At 38.8% G+C, this 13,454-nt stretch overlaps 1 protein-coding gene across 1 annotated transcript in view; it reads right to left on the minus strand.

Moving 5' to 3' along the window:
- LOC134795571 (uncharacterized) overlaps positions 1-13,151 on the minus strand; it is a 33,659-nt gene extending 20,508 nt beyond the window's left edge. Inside the window, exon 1 of the mRNA XM_063767464.1 lies at positions 12,959-13,151. Coding sequence (XP_063623534.1) covers positions 12,959-12,997 — 39 coding nt within the window. The 5' untranslated portion in view covers positions 12,998-13,151. The remainder of the gene's footprint in view (positions 1-12,958) is intronic.
- Positions 13,152-13,454: the final 303 nt, after the last annotated feature.

Below are 13,454 nucleotides of genomic sequence, written 5' to 3' on the forward strand. Positions count from 1 at the left end.
CAAATTCGCGGAAATTGACATAAAAGACTTAACTCCAGTAGCGTCTATGGCACTTACGACTATTCTGAGTTCGCTGTAATAAAGATTCGGCAAAGTAATTAATGTAATTATTTTAATTTTTTTAAGCTAATTGCGAAGTCTAGGTCACAGAAAATAGCAACTACTTTCGTTTTTAACCGCCTTAAAAAAAAGGAGGTTCTCAGTTTGACCGGTATGTATTTATGTATGTATGTTTGTCCGTGATTTTGATGCGGTTTTCAGTGGGATTGAGAGTGCGAGTGCGAGTGCGAGTGGGAGAGGGAGTGGGTCCCTGTATTACGTGCGCGCAGCAAGATCAATCGATCGTCATAATGAGACAAAAATAAATAACGCGAAATAAAAAGTAAAAATATAAATAAATCAATTAAAAAAAAACAAACATAAAAGCAAAATAACTTAATATAATTTCTTAAAAAAAACCGGCCAAGTGCGAGTCAGACTCGCGTTTCTAGGGTTCCGTACATAATTCCGACTCACGCTTGACTTCACATTTCTAATAGGTTTTCCTGTCATCTATAGGTAAAGAACAATTTTGTATATATTTTTTTCAATATTTTAGACCCAGTAAGTAGTTTTGGAGATAAATGGTCATTTATTGGCTATTTTCTTAAATAACTTCGAATCTATGTATTTTAAAATTATAAAAAAATGTCCATCTTTAGGTTACTAATGTACATATGTGTACCAAATTTCAACTTAATTGGTCCAGTAGTTTCCGAGAAAATAGGCTGTGACAGACGGACAGACAGACAGACGCACGAGTGATCCTATAAGGGGTATAAGGGTTCCGGTAAAACCCAACCCACTGAAAAGCACAAAATATTTTTTTATATACCCAGACCCCACCCCTATCCTTGTCCAGTCCCTATCCCGTCGTAAAGCCAATTTCTGCCAAAACGTAATTAATCCATACTATATCAATACTTAATATTATAACGGCGAAAGTGTGTCGGTCTGTCTGTCTGTCTGTTACCTCTTCACGCTTAAGCCGCTGAACCGATTTAGTTGAAATTTGGTACAGGGATAGTTTGAGTCCCGGGGAAGGACATAGGATAGTTTTTATGTCGGAAATCATCCCTGAAGGTGGAATTGAAAGAGTTAATGAATTGCCTAATAATTGAAGCAAGCAATGCGCGAATTGAATCATTGCTATTAGAATTATCCAGGCGCCATACCTACTTTAGTTGCTGTCACTAATTCCACGCAGACAAAGTCGCGGGCAAAAGCTAGTAATATTATAAATGCGAAAGTGTGTCCGTCTGTCCGTCTGTCTGTCTGTCTGTCTGTTACCTCTTCACGCTTAAACGGCTGAACCGATTTTTATTAAATTTGGTAAAGAGATAGTTTGAGTCCCGGGGAAGGACATAGGGTACTTTTTATCCCAGAAATCCCTCTTTAAGGGGGTGAAAAAGGGGGGTGGAAGTTTGTATGGGGAATCAACAACCTTTTCTTCAACAATTCTTCAACTTCTACTTCTCTAACTTCAACTTCTCCAACTCGAACTTTTCCAACCTTTTCAACTTCGTCAACTTCAACTTCTCCAACTGGAACTTCTTCAACTTCTTCAACTTCTACTTCTATAACTTCAACATCTCCTACTTCTTGAACTTCAACTTCTCCAACCTTTTCAACTTCTTCAACTTCTCCAACTTTTTCAACTTCCTCAATTTCTCCAACTTATTTATCTTCCTACTTCTTCAACTTCTTCTTCATCAATTCATCCAACTTCTTCAAATTCTCCAAATTTTTCAACTTCAACTTCTTCAAATTCAACTTCAACTTCTCCAACTCGAACTTAGTCAACTTTTTCAACTTCTCAAACTTCTTCAACTTCTCCAACTTTAAATTGTCCAACTTCAACTTCTCCAACCTTTTCAATTTCTTCAACTTCTCTAACTTCAACTTCTCCTACTTCTTCAACTTCAACTTCTTCAACTTCGACTTCTCCAACTTCTTTAACTTCAACTTCTTCAACTTCAACTTCTCCCACTTCTTCAACTTCAACATCAACTTCTTCAACTTCAACTTCTCCCACTTCTTCAACTTCAACATCTACTTCTTCAACTTCAACTTCTCCAACCTTTCAACTTCTTCAAGTTCTCCAACCTTTTCAACTTCTTCAACTTCTCTAACTTCAACTTCTCCTACTTCTTCCACTTCAACTTCGACTTCTCCAACTTCTACTTCAACTTCAACTTCTCCAACCTTTCCAATTTCTTCAACTTCTCCTACTTCTTCAACTTCAACTTCAACTTCTTCAACTTCGACTTCTCCAACTTCTTAACTTCAACTTCTTCAACTTCAACTTCTCCCGCTTCTTGAACTTCAACTCCTACTTCTTCAACTCGTCCTTCAACGTCTACTTCTTCAACTTCTTTAACGTCTCTAACTTCAACTTCTCCAACTCGAACTTCTTCAACTTCTCCAACTTCTTCAACTTCTACTTCCTATAACTTCAACATCTCCTACTTCTTGAACTTCAACTTCTCCAACCTTTTCAACTTCTTCAACTTCTCTAACTTCAACTTATCCTACTTCTTCAACTTCGACTTCTCCAACTTGTTCTACTTCAACTTCAACTTCTCCAACCTTTTCAATGTCTTCAAATTCTCTTACTTCAACTTCTCCTACTTCTTCAACTTCAACTTCGACTTCTCCAACTTCTTAACTTCAACTTCTTCAACTTCAACTTCTCCCACTTCTTCAACTTCAACATCTACTTCTTCAAGTTCTCCAACCTTTTCAACTTCTTCAATTTCAACTTCAACTTCTCCAACTCGAACTGCTTCAACTTTTTCAACTTCTCCAACTTATTCTACTTCTTCAACTTCAACTTCTTCAACTTCGACTTCTCCAACTTCTTTAACTTCAACTTCTTCAACTTCAACTTCTCCCACTTCTTCAACTTCAACATCTCCTTCAACTTCAACTTCTCCAACCTTTCAACTTCTTCAAGTTCTCCAACCTTTTCAACTTCAACTTCAACTTCTCCAACTCGAAGCGCTTCAAGTTTTTCAACTTCTCCAACTTCTTCAACTTCTCCAACTTCAACTTCAACATCTACTTCTTCAAGAATTCTTCAACTTCTCCATCTTCTTCAACTTCTACTTCTATAACTTCAACATCTCCTACTTCTTTAACTTCAACTTCTCCAACTTCTTCAACCTTCAACATCTCCAAACTTTTCCACTTCTTCAACTTCTCCAACCTTTTCAATTTCTCCAACCTTTACAACTTCTTCAACTTCAACTTCTCCAACTTCTTCAAATTCAACTTCAACTTCTCCAACTCGAAATTCTTCAACTTCTTCAACTTCTTTTCAACTTTATCAACTTCTCCAACATCTACAACTTCTCCTACTTCAACTTCAACTTCTCCTGTTCAATTTCTTCAACTTCTCTAACTTAACTTCTCCTACTTCAACTTCACCTTCTCCAACCTTTTCAACTTCTTCAACTTCTCCAACTTATTCAAATTCATCTTCAACTTCTCCAACTTCTTCAACTTCTCCAACTTTAAATTGTCCAACTTCAACTTCTCCAACTCGAACTTCTTCAACTTCTCCCTCTTTTTCAACTTCTACTTCTATAACTTCAACATCTCGTACTTCTTGAACTTCTACTACTCCAACCTTTTCAACTTCTTCAACTTCAACTTCTCCAACTTCTTCAAATTCAACTTCAACTTCTCCAACTCTAACTTTTTCAACTTTTGCACCTTCTTCAACTTCTCCAACTTTTTTAACTTCTCGAACTTTTTTAACTTCTCCAACTTTTTCAACTTCCTCAATTTCTCCAACTTATTTATCTTCCTACTTCTTCAACTTCTACTTCTTCAATGCATCCAACTTCTACTTCTTCAATGCATCCAACTTCCTCAAATTCTCCAACTTTTTCAACTTCAACTTCGACTTCTCCAACATCTTTAACTTCAGCTTCTCCAACTTCTTCAACTTCAACTTCTCCCACTTCTTCAACTTCAACCTTTTCAACTTCTTCAACTTCTCCAACCTTTTCAACTTCTTCAACTTCAACTTCTCCAACTTCTTCAAATTCAAATTCAACTTCTCCAACTCGAACTTCTTCAACTTTTTCAAATTCTCCAACTTCTCCAACTTTAAATTGTCCAACTTCAACTTCTCCAACTTCTCGAACCTCCAAGTTGGAGTGGAGGTGGAAGTGATGTTAAGATAGAAAAATATAGTTGTCTGTAAAGTCGGTTTACGGACGATAATTTTGCGTGATAACGTCATAAGAAAACATTACCATTACATTACGTAACGCTACCATGGAGATCTGTCCACAACGTTACCATGGAGATTTGTCCACAACGTGACACTTTTTCGTGCATGCTACCGGTGTTCATCGATTTATAAGACGTTATCACGTCAAAATTAATAAATAAGTAAAAGAAAATAATATCTTAATTTCGTTACAAATAAAGAAACTTCGCATTTTTGACTAATTGTAATTAGTCATCCATTTTGGGGGCGAAAAGAAGGATGTAATAAAAAGCAGATTTGTTTAGAAATTATGGTACCCAAATTACTAATTCCACGCAGACGAAGTCGCGGGCAAAAGCTAGTACCTAATAAGCAAATTAATAACCACCCGGGTAATTGTGTAGGTACTTAGTTTTTGAAGGCGGTGCCAAATCAAAATCCCAGTAAACCAAAATTTTAGACAACGAAGAACGCTGCACTTACTTGCATAACCACATAAAGACATAGGTTACTCATAATTTAAATACGAATTTACTAATAAACCGTGTCTGCGTGCGGCCATGGCGATCGTGGAGTGTCTCCCTAGTCGGACAAGGCCGCCGCGCCGCGCCGCGCCTTCGCCGCGTTCATGTGTGAGTAGGACACACCTATACGTATCAACGTTTTGTTTCTTCCTCGCCGCGCCGCGCCGCGCCGCGCCGCGCCGCGTGTTCGCCGCGCGTTCGCCGCGCCGCGCCGCGCCGCGCCGCTTCGCGTCTAAATCGCTCATGTGTGAGTAGGACACACCTATACGTATCAACGTTTTGTTTCTTCCTCGCCGCGCCGCGCCGCGCCGCACCGCGCCGCGCCGTCGCCGCGCCGCGTTCGCGAGTTGTTCGCTTACGTAAGACGTAGCGTTATCCTATCCATTCTTGTCACACCACACATCCACATTAGATATGAGCGCCGATAGACATTTAGCCGGCGGCGGCGCGCCGGTCAAAATCGGTCGGCGGCGGCGGCGAATCGGCGGCGTGGCCTTGAAACACCTTTTATTACCTAATGAAAGAGAATTCAAACCAAAATTTTACCTAAATATATTTTTGCTGTAAGAAAGTGATAAAATAAGTGAATTTTTCAATTTCAAGCAAAATTTATTGAATAAAGGTACGATATATTTTTATATAGTACCTATGAACGATATCGCGCAGCATCACAGGCACTCTTAATCTTGGCGAGGCCCTGGCCGGGAGATCTTTGCGTGGCCCTTATCTTTTGTGCTCAGTAAAAAGTAGCGGATTGACTGTATCCGGGAAACACAGTCCAAAGAGCCTAAGTGAGGAAAATCAAGCTCCGTCATTAACCAATATCGACCCAACAAACCGATTTATGTCAAAAAGTGAGGCCCAAGGTCAAGCTCCACCTAACACCGAAGACCTGATTCCGACGCCTTCCCATGCGAGGCCAGATGCTGAGCTGCAGGTAAGCTTACAGCTTAGAATCCAACGCCAAGTGTGAGCTTGGCTGACGGCCGAATGCGCGTAGCGCCGACTACAGCGCGCTTCTGTGCGAGCCCGAAGGCCAAGGTGCATTTGTGCGAGGCCAGAGGTCGTGCTGCAGTGGAGCTAAGATCGAAGAAGAACCAATGACCAAGCATTTTAAAAGCGAGGCTGAAAGTTAGGCTCCAAACAAGGCCGAAAACTTGGAGGTTCAGATAGCGGTTTACTTGTATGGGAGCGATGCGAGGCCAAAGATTGGGCTGCGAGAGAGCAAAGCTTAAAATTTGAACAATGGCCAAGCTTAACTGAGACCCCATTCCGCTTCCGATGCCTTCCGTGCGAAGCCAACGGCCATCTTTGGGCATGAAAGCACTTAATATCTGAAATTAACCCCCTTTTACACCTTTTAAAGACATTCAACCATGCTTGCAATGGTTAAATTTTGCGGTGAATGACGGATGAGCTAGCCCGCTAGCAAAATTAGTAATTTCGTTGCCCTAACACTAGTAGCGCGGTTACCAAACAGAAAAGTTTGAATTTACCATCGATATTTTTGAATTATATGGACCTAAAGTACCTTTTGAATGTCTATAAGCTATTCAGACTGGCCCCGTTAAAGATCTAAACTAGATAAAATATAATTAATTATATTATCTGATTCTGAAAGTAGTAGTATCTAACAAGGTCACGCCGATGCCACGCCGATAGCGCAGCGTCGGCGGCGGCGGCGCGAAAATTTTGTCGGCGGCGGCGGCGCGCCGGCGCGGCGCTCATATCTAATCCACATCCATCTTAACATTCTCATTTCCGCTACATGCAATCTCTTCTCATCCGTCACCTTTAGGGCCCAACACTCTGATCAATACATGACGACAGGTCTTATGATGGTTTTATAAATGCCCCTTCAATCGAAGAGGCATTCGAGCGTGATTCATAATTGTTACATATTTGCCGTGACTTATTTTTCTTTTCAATAAAAAGACACGTCAAGATTGTTTACCTTTTTTCTAATGCTTCTAATGCTAAAAAAACCGGGCAAGTGCGAGTCGGACTCGCGCACGAAGGGTTCCGTACCATAATGCAAAAAACGGCAAAAAAAAAACGGTCACCCATCCAAGTACTGACCCCGCCCGACGTTGCTTAACTTCGGTCAAAAATCACGTTTGTTGTATGGGAGCCCCACTTAAATCTTAATTTTATTCTGTTTTTAGTATTTGTTGTCATAGCGGCAACAGAAATACATCATCTGTGAAAATTTCAACTGTCTAGTTATCACGGTTCGTGAGATACAGCCGGGTGACAGACGGACGGACGGACAGCGGAGTCTTAGTAGCGGGGTCCCGTTTTACCCTTTGGGTACGGAACCCTAAAAACGAACTATACTTAGCGTTCATAAGGGCCCGTCTTTACGAAGTAATAATAAGTAAATGTTTCCGAGAGGTCACGTCCGTGCGGAAATACCAGACAGATAATCTGTTACGAATGCTTGTATGCAAATTCGCGTTCAGTCGAGTAAACGGTTTCTTAAATGGGGTTACTCTGATTATTGTGCGTGAAGGCGCTGAATGAATTGATCGTGCGTCAAGTTCAACAACGGTTGTTTTGCTGCCTTGCTACTTATAAGAAGTAACATATGCGGCAAGGGGCCCGTTTCTCAAAGGCTTGTAACTTGTACTACAAGCGGATGTCACTTTTTGACAGCTTTTGTTAGAAAGGGACTTCCACTTGTATTACTAGTTACAAGCTTTTGATAAACAGGGCACTGGGGCCCTTTTCTCAAAAGCTTATAACTTGTAATATAAGCGGATGTCACTTTTTGACAGCTTTTGTTAGGAAGGGACTTCCACTTGTATTACAAGCTACAAGCTTTTGAGAAACGGGCCCCTGAAGTACAATAGATTATAAAAAATCGGCATATTTCTGCATATCTCACATATACCTACTACAATATTTATCATTATGGCGAAGTTGCAAAATACACTTACACTCTTACCTACTTTTCTTTAAATACACTCAAGAGTAAGTAATTAAAATGATCACTTTGAATACACCTATTGTAATTTATATTTATTATTGTAACGATCCAATGATTCTCTTGTAACTCTATAGTACCTGTATATAAATACAGTTGTTGTATATAGGTATATATAATGTATATATGTTGGCGGTACAAACTGGTAGGTAATATGTAGTACACTATCTAAAAATACGCGCCAATGGAATAAGTCATGTCATGAGTTCCCATTGTCAGAATCTACGAGTATGTAGGGGCTACCGATAACTTCCCCCGAATTATTTGAGCACAAAGCGTTAAAAACGTTAATTTGGATTAATTTAATTTGCAGTGTCACATATTAATAGCGCATTTAAATCAGAGATTAGATGTCTCAGATCTTAATTCGAGTTCCCACGGCACGTTATCGCATTCCCAGGCCATTTGGGATAATTGTGAAGCTAATTACCGTGCGCACCGCGGAAATTGTCGCATCTATTACTTATAATATATTCTTATCTCTTTCACTCTTGGCAAGAACATGGAAGTGCTAAAGAGATAGCATTACGGCGGTTGTCACTTTAGACGTCGACAAGTAGTTGCCCACAATCTGACTACATACTACATACCATTGTGACTCCTTATGGAGCAGCTAAACCTCTTAACTCGTTAAGAAATCTGTTCAGTTAAAATGTAACTACAGTTCCATTTCATTCCGTAATTGCATTATTCTGCAGATAGGACATTTAGATAGTGCTGAGAATGAAGTAGTTGCGTCATTAACAAATCGTTTTAATCGTTAAGAACTGTGAATATAACGCATACGTTGAATATTTTTATTGATATCGCTCTAAACTTACAATAAATCTTGTATCAATCGATTGGTTCTGGGGAAGTGAGTCATAGGAAGGAGGAAGTACTAATTTTGGGAGATTTTAATTTTTTATGGATTGTAAAATTTGTAAAGCACTACCTATACTCCAACAAAAGATGTTTGATGATGACATTTGCAAATTCCATGCAGAGTTAGCATAGTTCGGCTCTAACACTGTAAATAAATAGTAGATTGTTAACCAAGGGATGAAATGATGCCTTTCACCCGAGTTAAACACTCTACTTTTCATTTCGAATACGAGGAAAATAAAATACATGTGTTTTTTTTAAACATGACTAAGTATAAATTATTATGGTATTTTTTGAGGGTACTTTCAATTAACAATTTAGGCAAAAGTATCGTTATTTATGGAATGGGGAGTCAAATATCAGAATGCAAATTGTATAACAAATCCATTTATACCCAAATTTTATACTCAATTGCTTATCGTAAAAAAAAAATCGTACTTGGAACCTAAAATGCTCTAGTTCAGAAACGTATCATTTTCTGCACATCTTTTAGAACAACAATGACCCTCTTTCAGAGCATGAGAAATGAAAAATCCTTAATCTTCTTAATTTACTATTTATCATCTCATGCGCATCGTCTTTTGCACCTTATGTCTGTCCGATTACGTAAAGAAACCATTCTAAAACTGCTTTAAAATTGATATTGTTTATCCACTTATTTTTATTGACCAAATTATAATCTCAACTACCTACTTTTATTTCCATTTATATTGCCTTGTAAATTATTTAGCTAACAACTGAAAACAGGTCTAATTATTATATTAAATAAAACGTTACGTGTACGAAGACACTAAAAATGTAAATAAGTTGTTGAAAGAATGAGTAGGTAAGTAGGTACAAGTATTTTATGAGCTTTATGGCGCGTGCTTTGTGCGCGGTGCGCGGGCGCGTGCGCGGAGAGGCTGCGTCGATCATTTTGATCGAGTGGATCGGTTAGGGTTGGCAAAACAATTATACCATTTTTTTAACAATAGTAAATGGGTGATTAATTGATTTAGCATCGACAAAAGGAATTGAAGCGACAGTTGTGATTAAGTAAATTTAAAAGTAGCTAATAAATATGTTATACCTACTCTGCCATAGCCAATCATTTTACAGAAGTACTTAAGTAATAACCATTGCTGTAAAATATTAATCAAACTAAGTTTAACGCAAAAAACCTAAAAACTCAATTCGTTACTAATTTTAAATATTGTATGTATAACTTCACGATTTAAATTGTCAAAATTATAATTTTGTTGTACGTACAATTATTATTTAGGTATATGTTTTTTGATAATTTTCTTCTAAATCTAACTCCAAAAATAATGTAGGTATCCTACCTAGAAAAAAAAACAACGGGTTGCACTCCGGGTGTGCCGACAGAAGTGAAAACTCAATGACATTGTAACAGTTTTTCGACCAGGTCACGTGTCCGTCTTACGTCTTACGAATCTTACGGTCACGTGACCTGTCGCGAGTTAAAAACCCCATCACAAAAAGTGCACAGCGCCGCTAAAGAAGTTTTCACTTCAAAAATTTAAACGTAAATTAGTATAACCTATATAAAGAAACAAAAGTATTGAAAACAAAATGCAGTAAATATTGGAGGCAGCCCTAACCGCAAGTGGAATATTATGCAGCATTCGTGCAGTAATTTTATTAGCGGCCGGTTCACTGAAGCCTTTGCCAGAACTGCATGCGATGCGCGAGCGCAGGCTACGCGAGTTCTCGTGCCGACCAGCGTAACATTAGGTATACCTTCAATTACTTAATTAAAAATAGTACATTTTATTGCAAGTGTGCAAAGTGTGTCATTATAATTATATGTACTAATTCGTTCAACAACTTATTTACATTTTTATTATTTGAGGTAATATAGAACGATATCTAACTGATGTCAATTAGTTATCGCTGAGTCTCGTCGCGCCAATACATAAGTATACGGACAACTAAGATATCATTCTGGTGTCACGAAGTCTGGTGTGTGTACGTTCGAATTGGCCTGTTAGACTGCCTTCGGCTCACCTGTATTAGGTGAGCATTTGCAATGGCAGTTCTGATCTATCCGAGCTTTCCTCTGATAAAATAATGATTACACTACATTACCGTGCTTTATGATGTTTTAAAAGTTACGCGCTATGCTTATCGATTTTAAATGAACAATAAAAATTGACATAAAGCTAAATAATCGGAATATAGATCTTCTAACAATCTAACCAAATAGATGCCTACCTCCAACCAAAGCAAAGGACAAACTGTATGTGTAACTATAAATGCCTAGAACATACATTATCTAAATGAAAACTCCTAGAAAGATTTATATTACTTTGCTAACTTGTACAAAAAATGTTGGTGTGTGCTTAATGTTTTGAATGCGACAAAGCGGTCAAAGTACTCAAATAAATAAGTAACACCACTGACGTAAAATGTTTCACGCCGCGCGTGCTTAATGATTAATGATACACAACCTCTTCAGTAATACAAGAGACCATTACCTTCCTTCTGTACAGTTGGTTATTAATGACTGTGCAACATAAACATCATCGCCCTTTATCTATTTTAATTATCTATATTCATCAGTTCCAAGAACTTTTTTATAAGACGACGGTGGCAAACTAGCGTGCGATCCGCCTGATGTGAAGCAGCCACCACAACCTATGGGCGCTTGCAGTGTTACACGCGCATTGCCGACCATAAAAGCTTACCCTGACTCATCCTTAAATCCGCATTTAAGCCCTTAAGGCATCCTTAAGCCCTCTCGCGCATGAGAGGAGGCTTGTGCACAGCAGTGGACTCATCCTTGGAAGCATTGGAAACCTTGCTCACCATCATCAGTAACACAACTAGGTAAATACCTACCTACAGAGTAAGGTACCTACTGTGCTGTGCTGACTTTTTCGCTTTGCCCTACTTAGCCCTACTTACCTCTCTTTTGGATGGACGTTTTAAGGACATCGGGTATGTGAAACTGTGACAATATAACAACAACTATTACTACTACAACTACTTTCATGATACTTACCTACCTACGTGTTGCCTATGTTTTCTTGATCTTCTAATATTTTTACATAGATTTGGCTGACTCTAGAAACCTTAGTACCTACTCAATTAAATTTTAATCGTCTAAAAACTATGATGTAGTGTCAATCTACTTTAGGTAGGTAAGTACTTATTTCGGTAACATTAACAAATTGGTCATCTACACGCTTTCCCGAAAGATACCCATCAAAGCCAAACTTGTTACTTTTTGCCTGCATTTAACACAAATCCCCCAAGCGTGAAATCTAATTTATAATGGCTTCAATCACGTATCTTTTATGCTTAGGCAGGTCACGATGAATTTTACGGTATGCATGTTGCTCTTACTTTAATCGTCGTCATAAAACCGCAGTTTGAGGTAAGCCCTTAACGAGCGGTGAGAAATCGGGCCGAACGAATCTTCTTTGTAAATGGAGGACGCCCTAATGACCTTTCTCGCTTCCTGCATTAACTAAAAGTATTCATTTACTGATACGTTTAATGCGCGCTCGTCAATTACTTTATTGCTGCCTACAACTGTTTATTTCAATCGATAAGACTTTAATGAAAGCACCGTAAACACAAAATGAGGCATTTCTGTGTTGACCGATTTTAAAAATAAATTAAGTCTGAGGTTAAATAATAAATATTCTATCAATTTACTTGAAATATCTGAATCATAAATTAACCAAAATTGCATCGAGCTCAATCAAAATTGGTTTGAGATTTAAGCTTAGGTTTATTGTAAGAATGTTTATATTTAGATGAGAGAGAGAGAGAGATCTCATCCTATATTTATATATGTATGTGATATATATTAAACTATTTGGTTGTACCTATTGGTACATATTTATTTAATTGTATATGATCGAATGTGTAATCTTCTTATTCCTGTAATTTTTCCGTGCACTACCTGTTTTAAAAGTTTTCTGTTCGTTAGATCCTGCTACCCTAAAGTTGTCTAGAAGAGATCGCTTACAGCGATAAGACTGCCTGTGGGTACCTTTATTTACATTGTAAATCTGTTATTGAATTTTTCTTTATTTGTGGTGCAATAAAGTGTATTTACTTGTCATCGGCGCTGAAAATTCTGAGCTTATACAAGCTTGCTAATTGATGATATTGACGATTGATAAAATGTCCTTCTTCGATCCTCAAACTATCCCCTAACCAAACCTCATCTAAATCGGCTCAGCGGTTTAAGCCCTGAATGTGACAGACAGACAGAGACAATTACTGTCGCATTTATAATATTAGTAGGGCTTTAATACCGTAAACTTAGATTTTTCTTAAAATGTACATAATAACAAAAACAACATGTACCAGCAAGAGCAGCACGAGAGCGCAGTCGGCGCTCGTCATGCTTGCGGTCGGCCACAGTCGAGCGCCGAGCCAACCGTTAATGCTATCTGCCCCGATTACCCTGATGCTACTGTGAAAAAACCTTCAATCGTCTGGGCACTCGAGTACTCTTGTATGAAAGCCCAGTAACGGTCACTTTAATTATCAAAAACAACTTTTTGATTTTATCACTTCGGCACTGTATCTCGATCTCGAGCACTGGATAAGTTCGCGCGTGCGGTCGGGTCCGCGTGCTGTAACCGGTAGCTGTAGCTACGAGTAGCTGAGCTCGCGTGGTGCGCTTAGACGTCTCGAGACGGGACTGCGCCGTACGCGCTCGGCTTGCGCGCTTGATGATGGTGGAACAGTTAGTTGGGGAGGGCACCACCTGTTCAGTACTTTACCCGTTCTCACGACACGATCACCGATCCGCCTCGCAATTCGGCAATCTCGTGATCCACATAGTTGATTGGCGTCG

This window comes from Cydia splendana, chromosome 12 (genome assembly GCF_910591565.1).
Source record: "Cydia splendana chromosome 12, ilCydSple1.2, whole genome shotgun sequence".
NCBI classification, from domain to species: Eukaryota; Metazoa; Arthropoda; class Insecta; order Lepidoptera; family Tortricidae; genus Cydia; species Cydia splendana.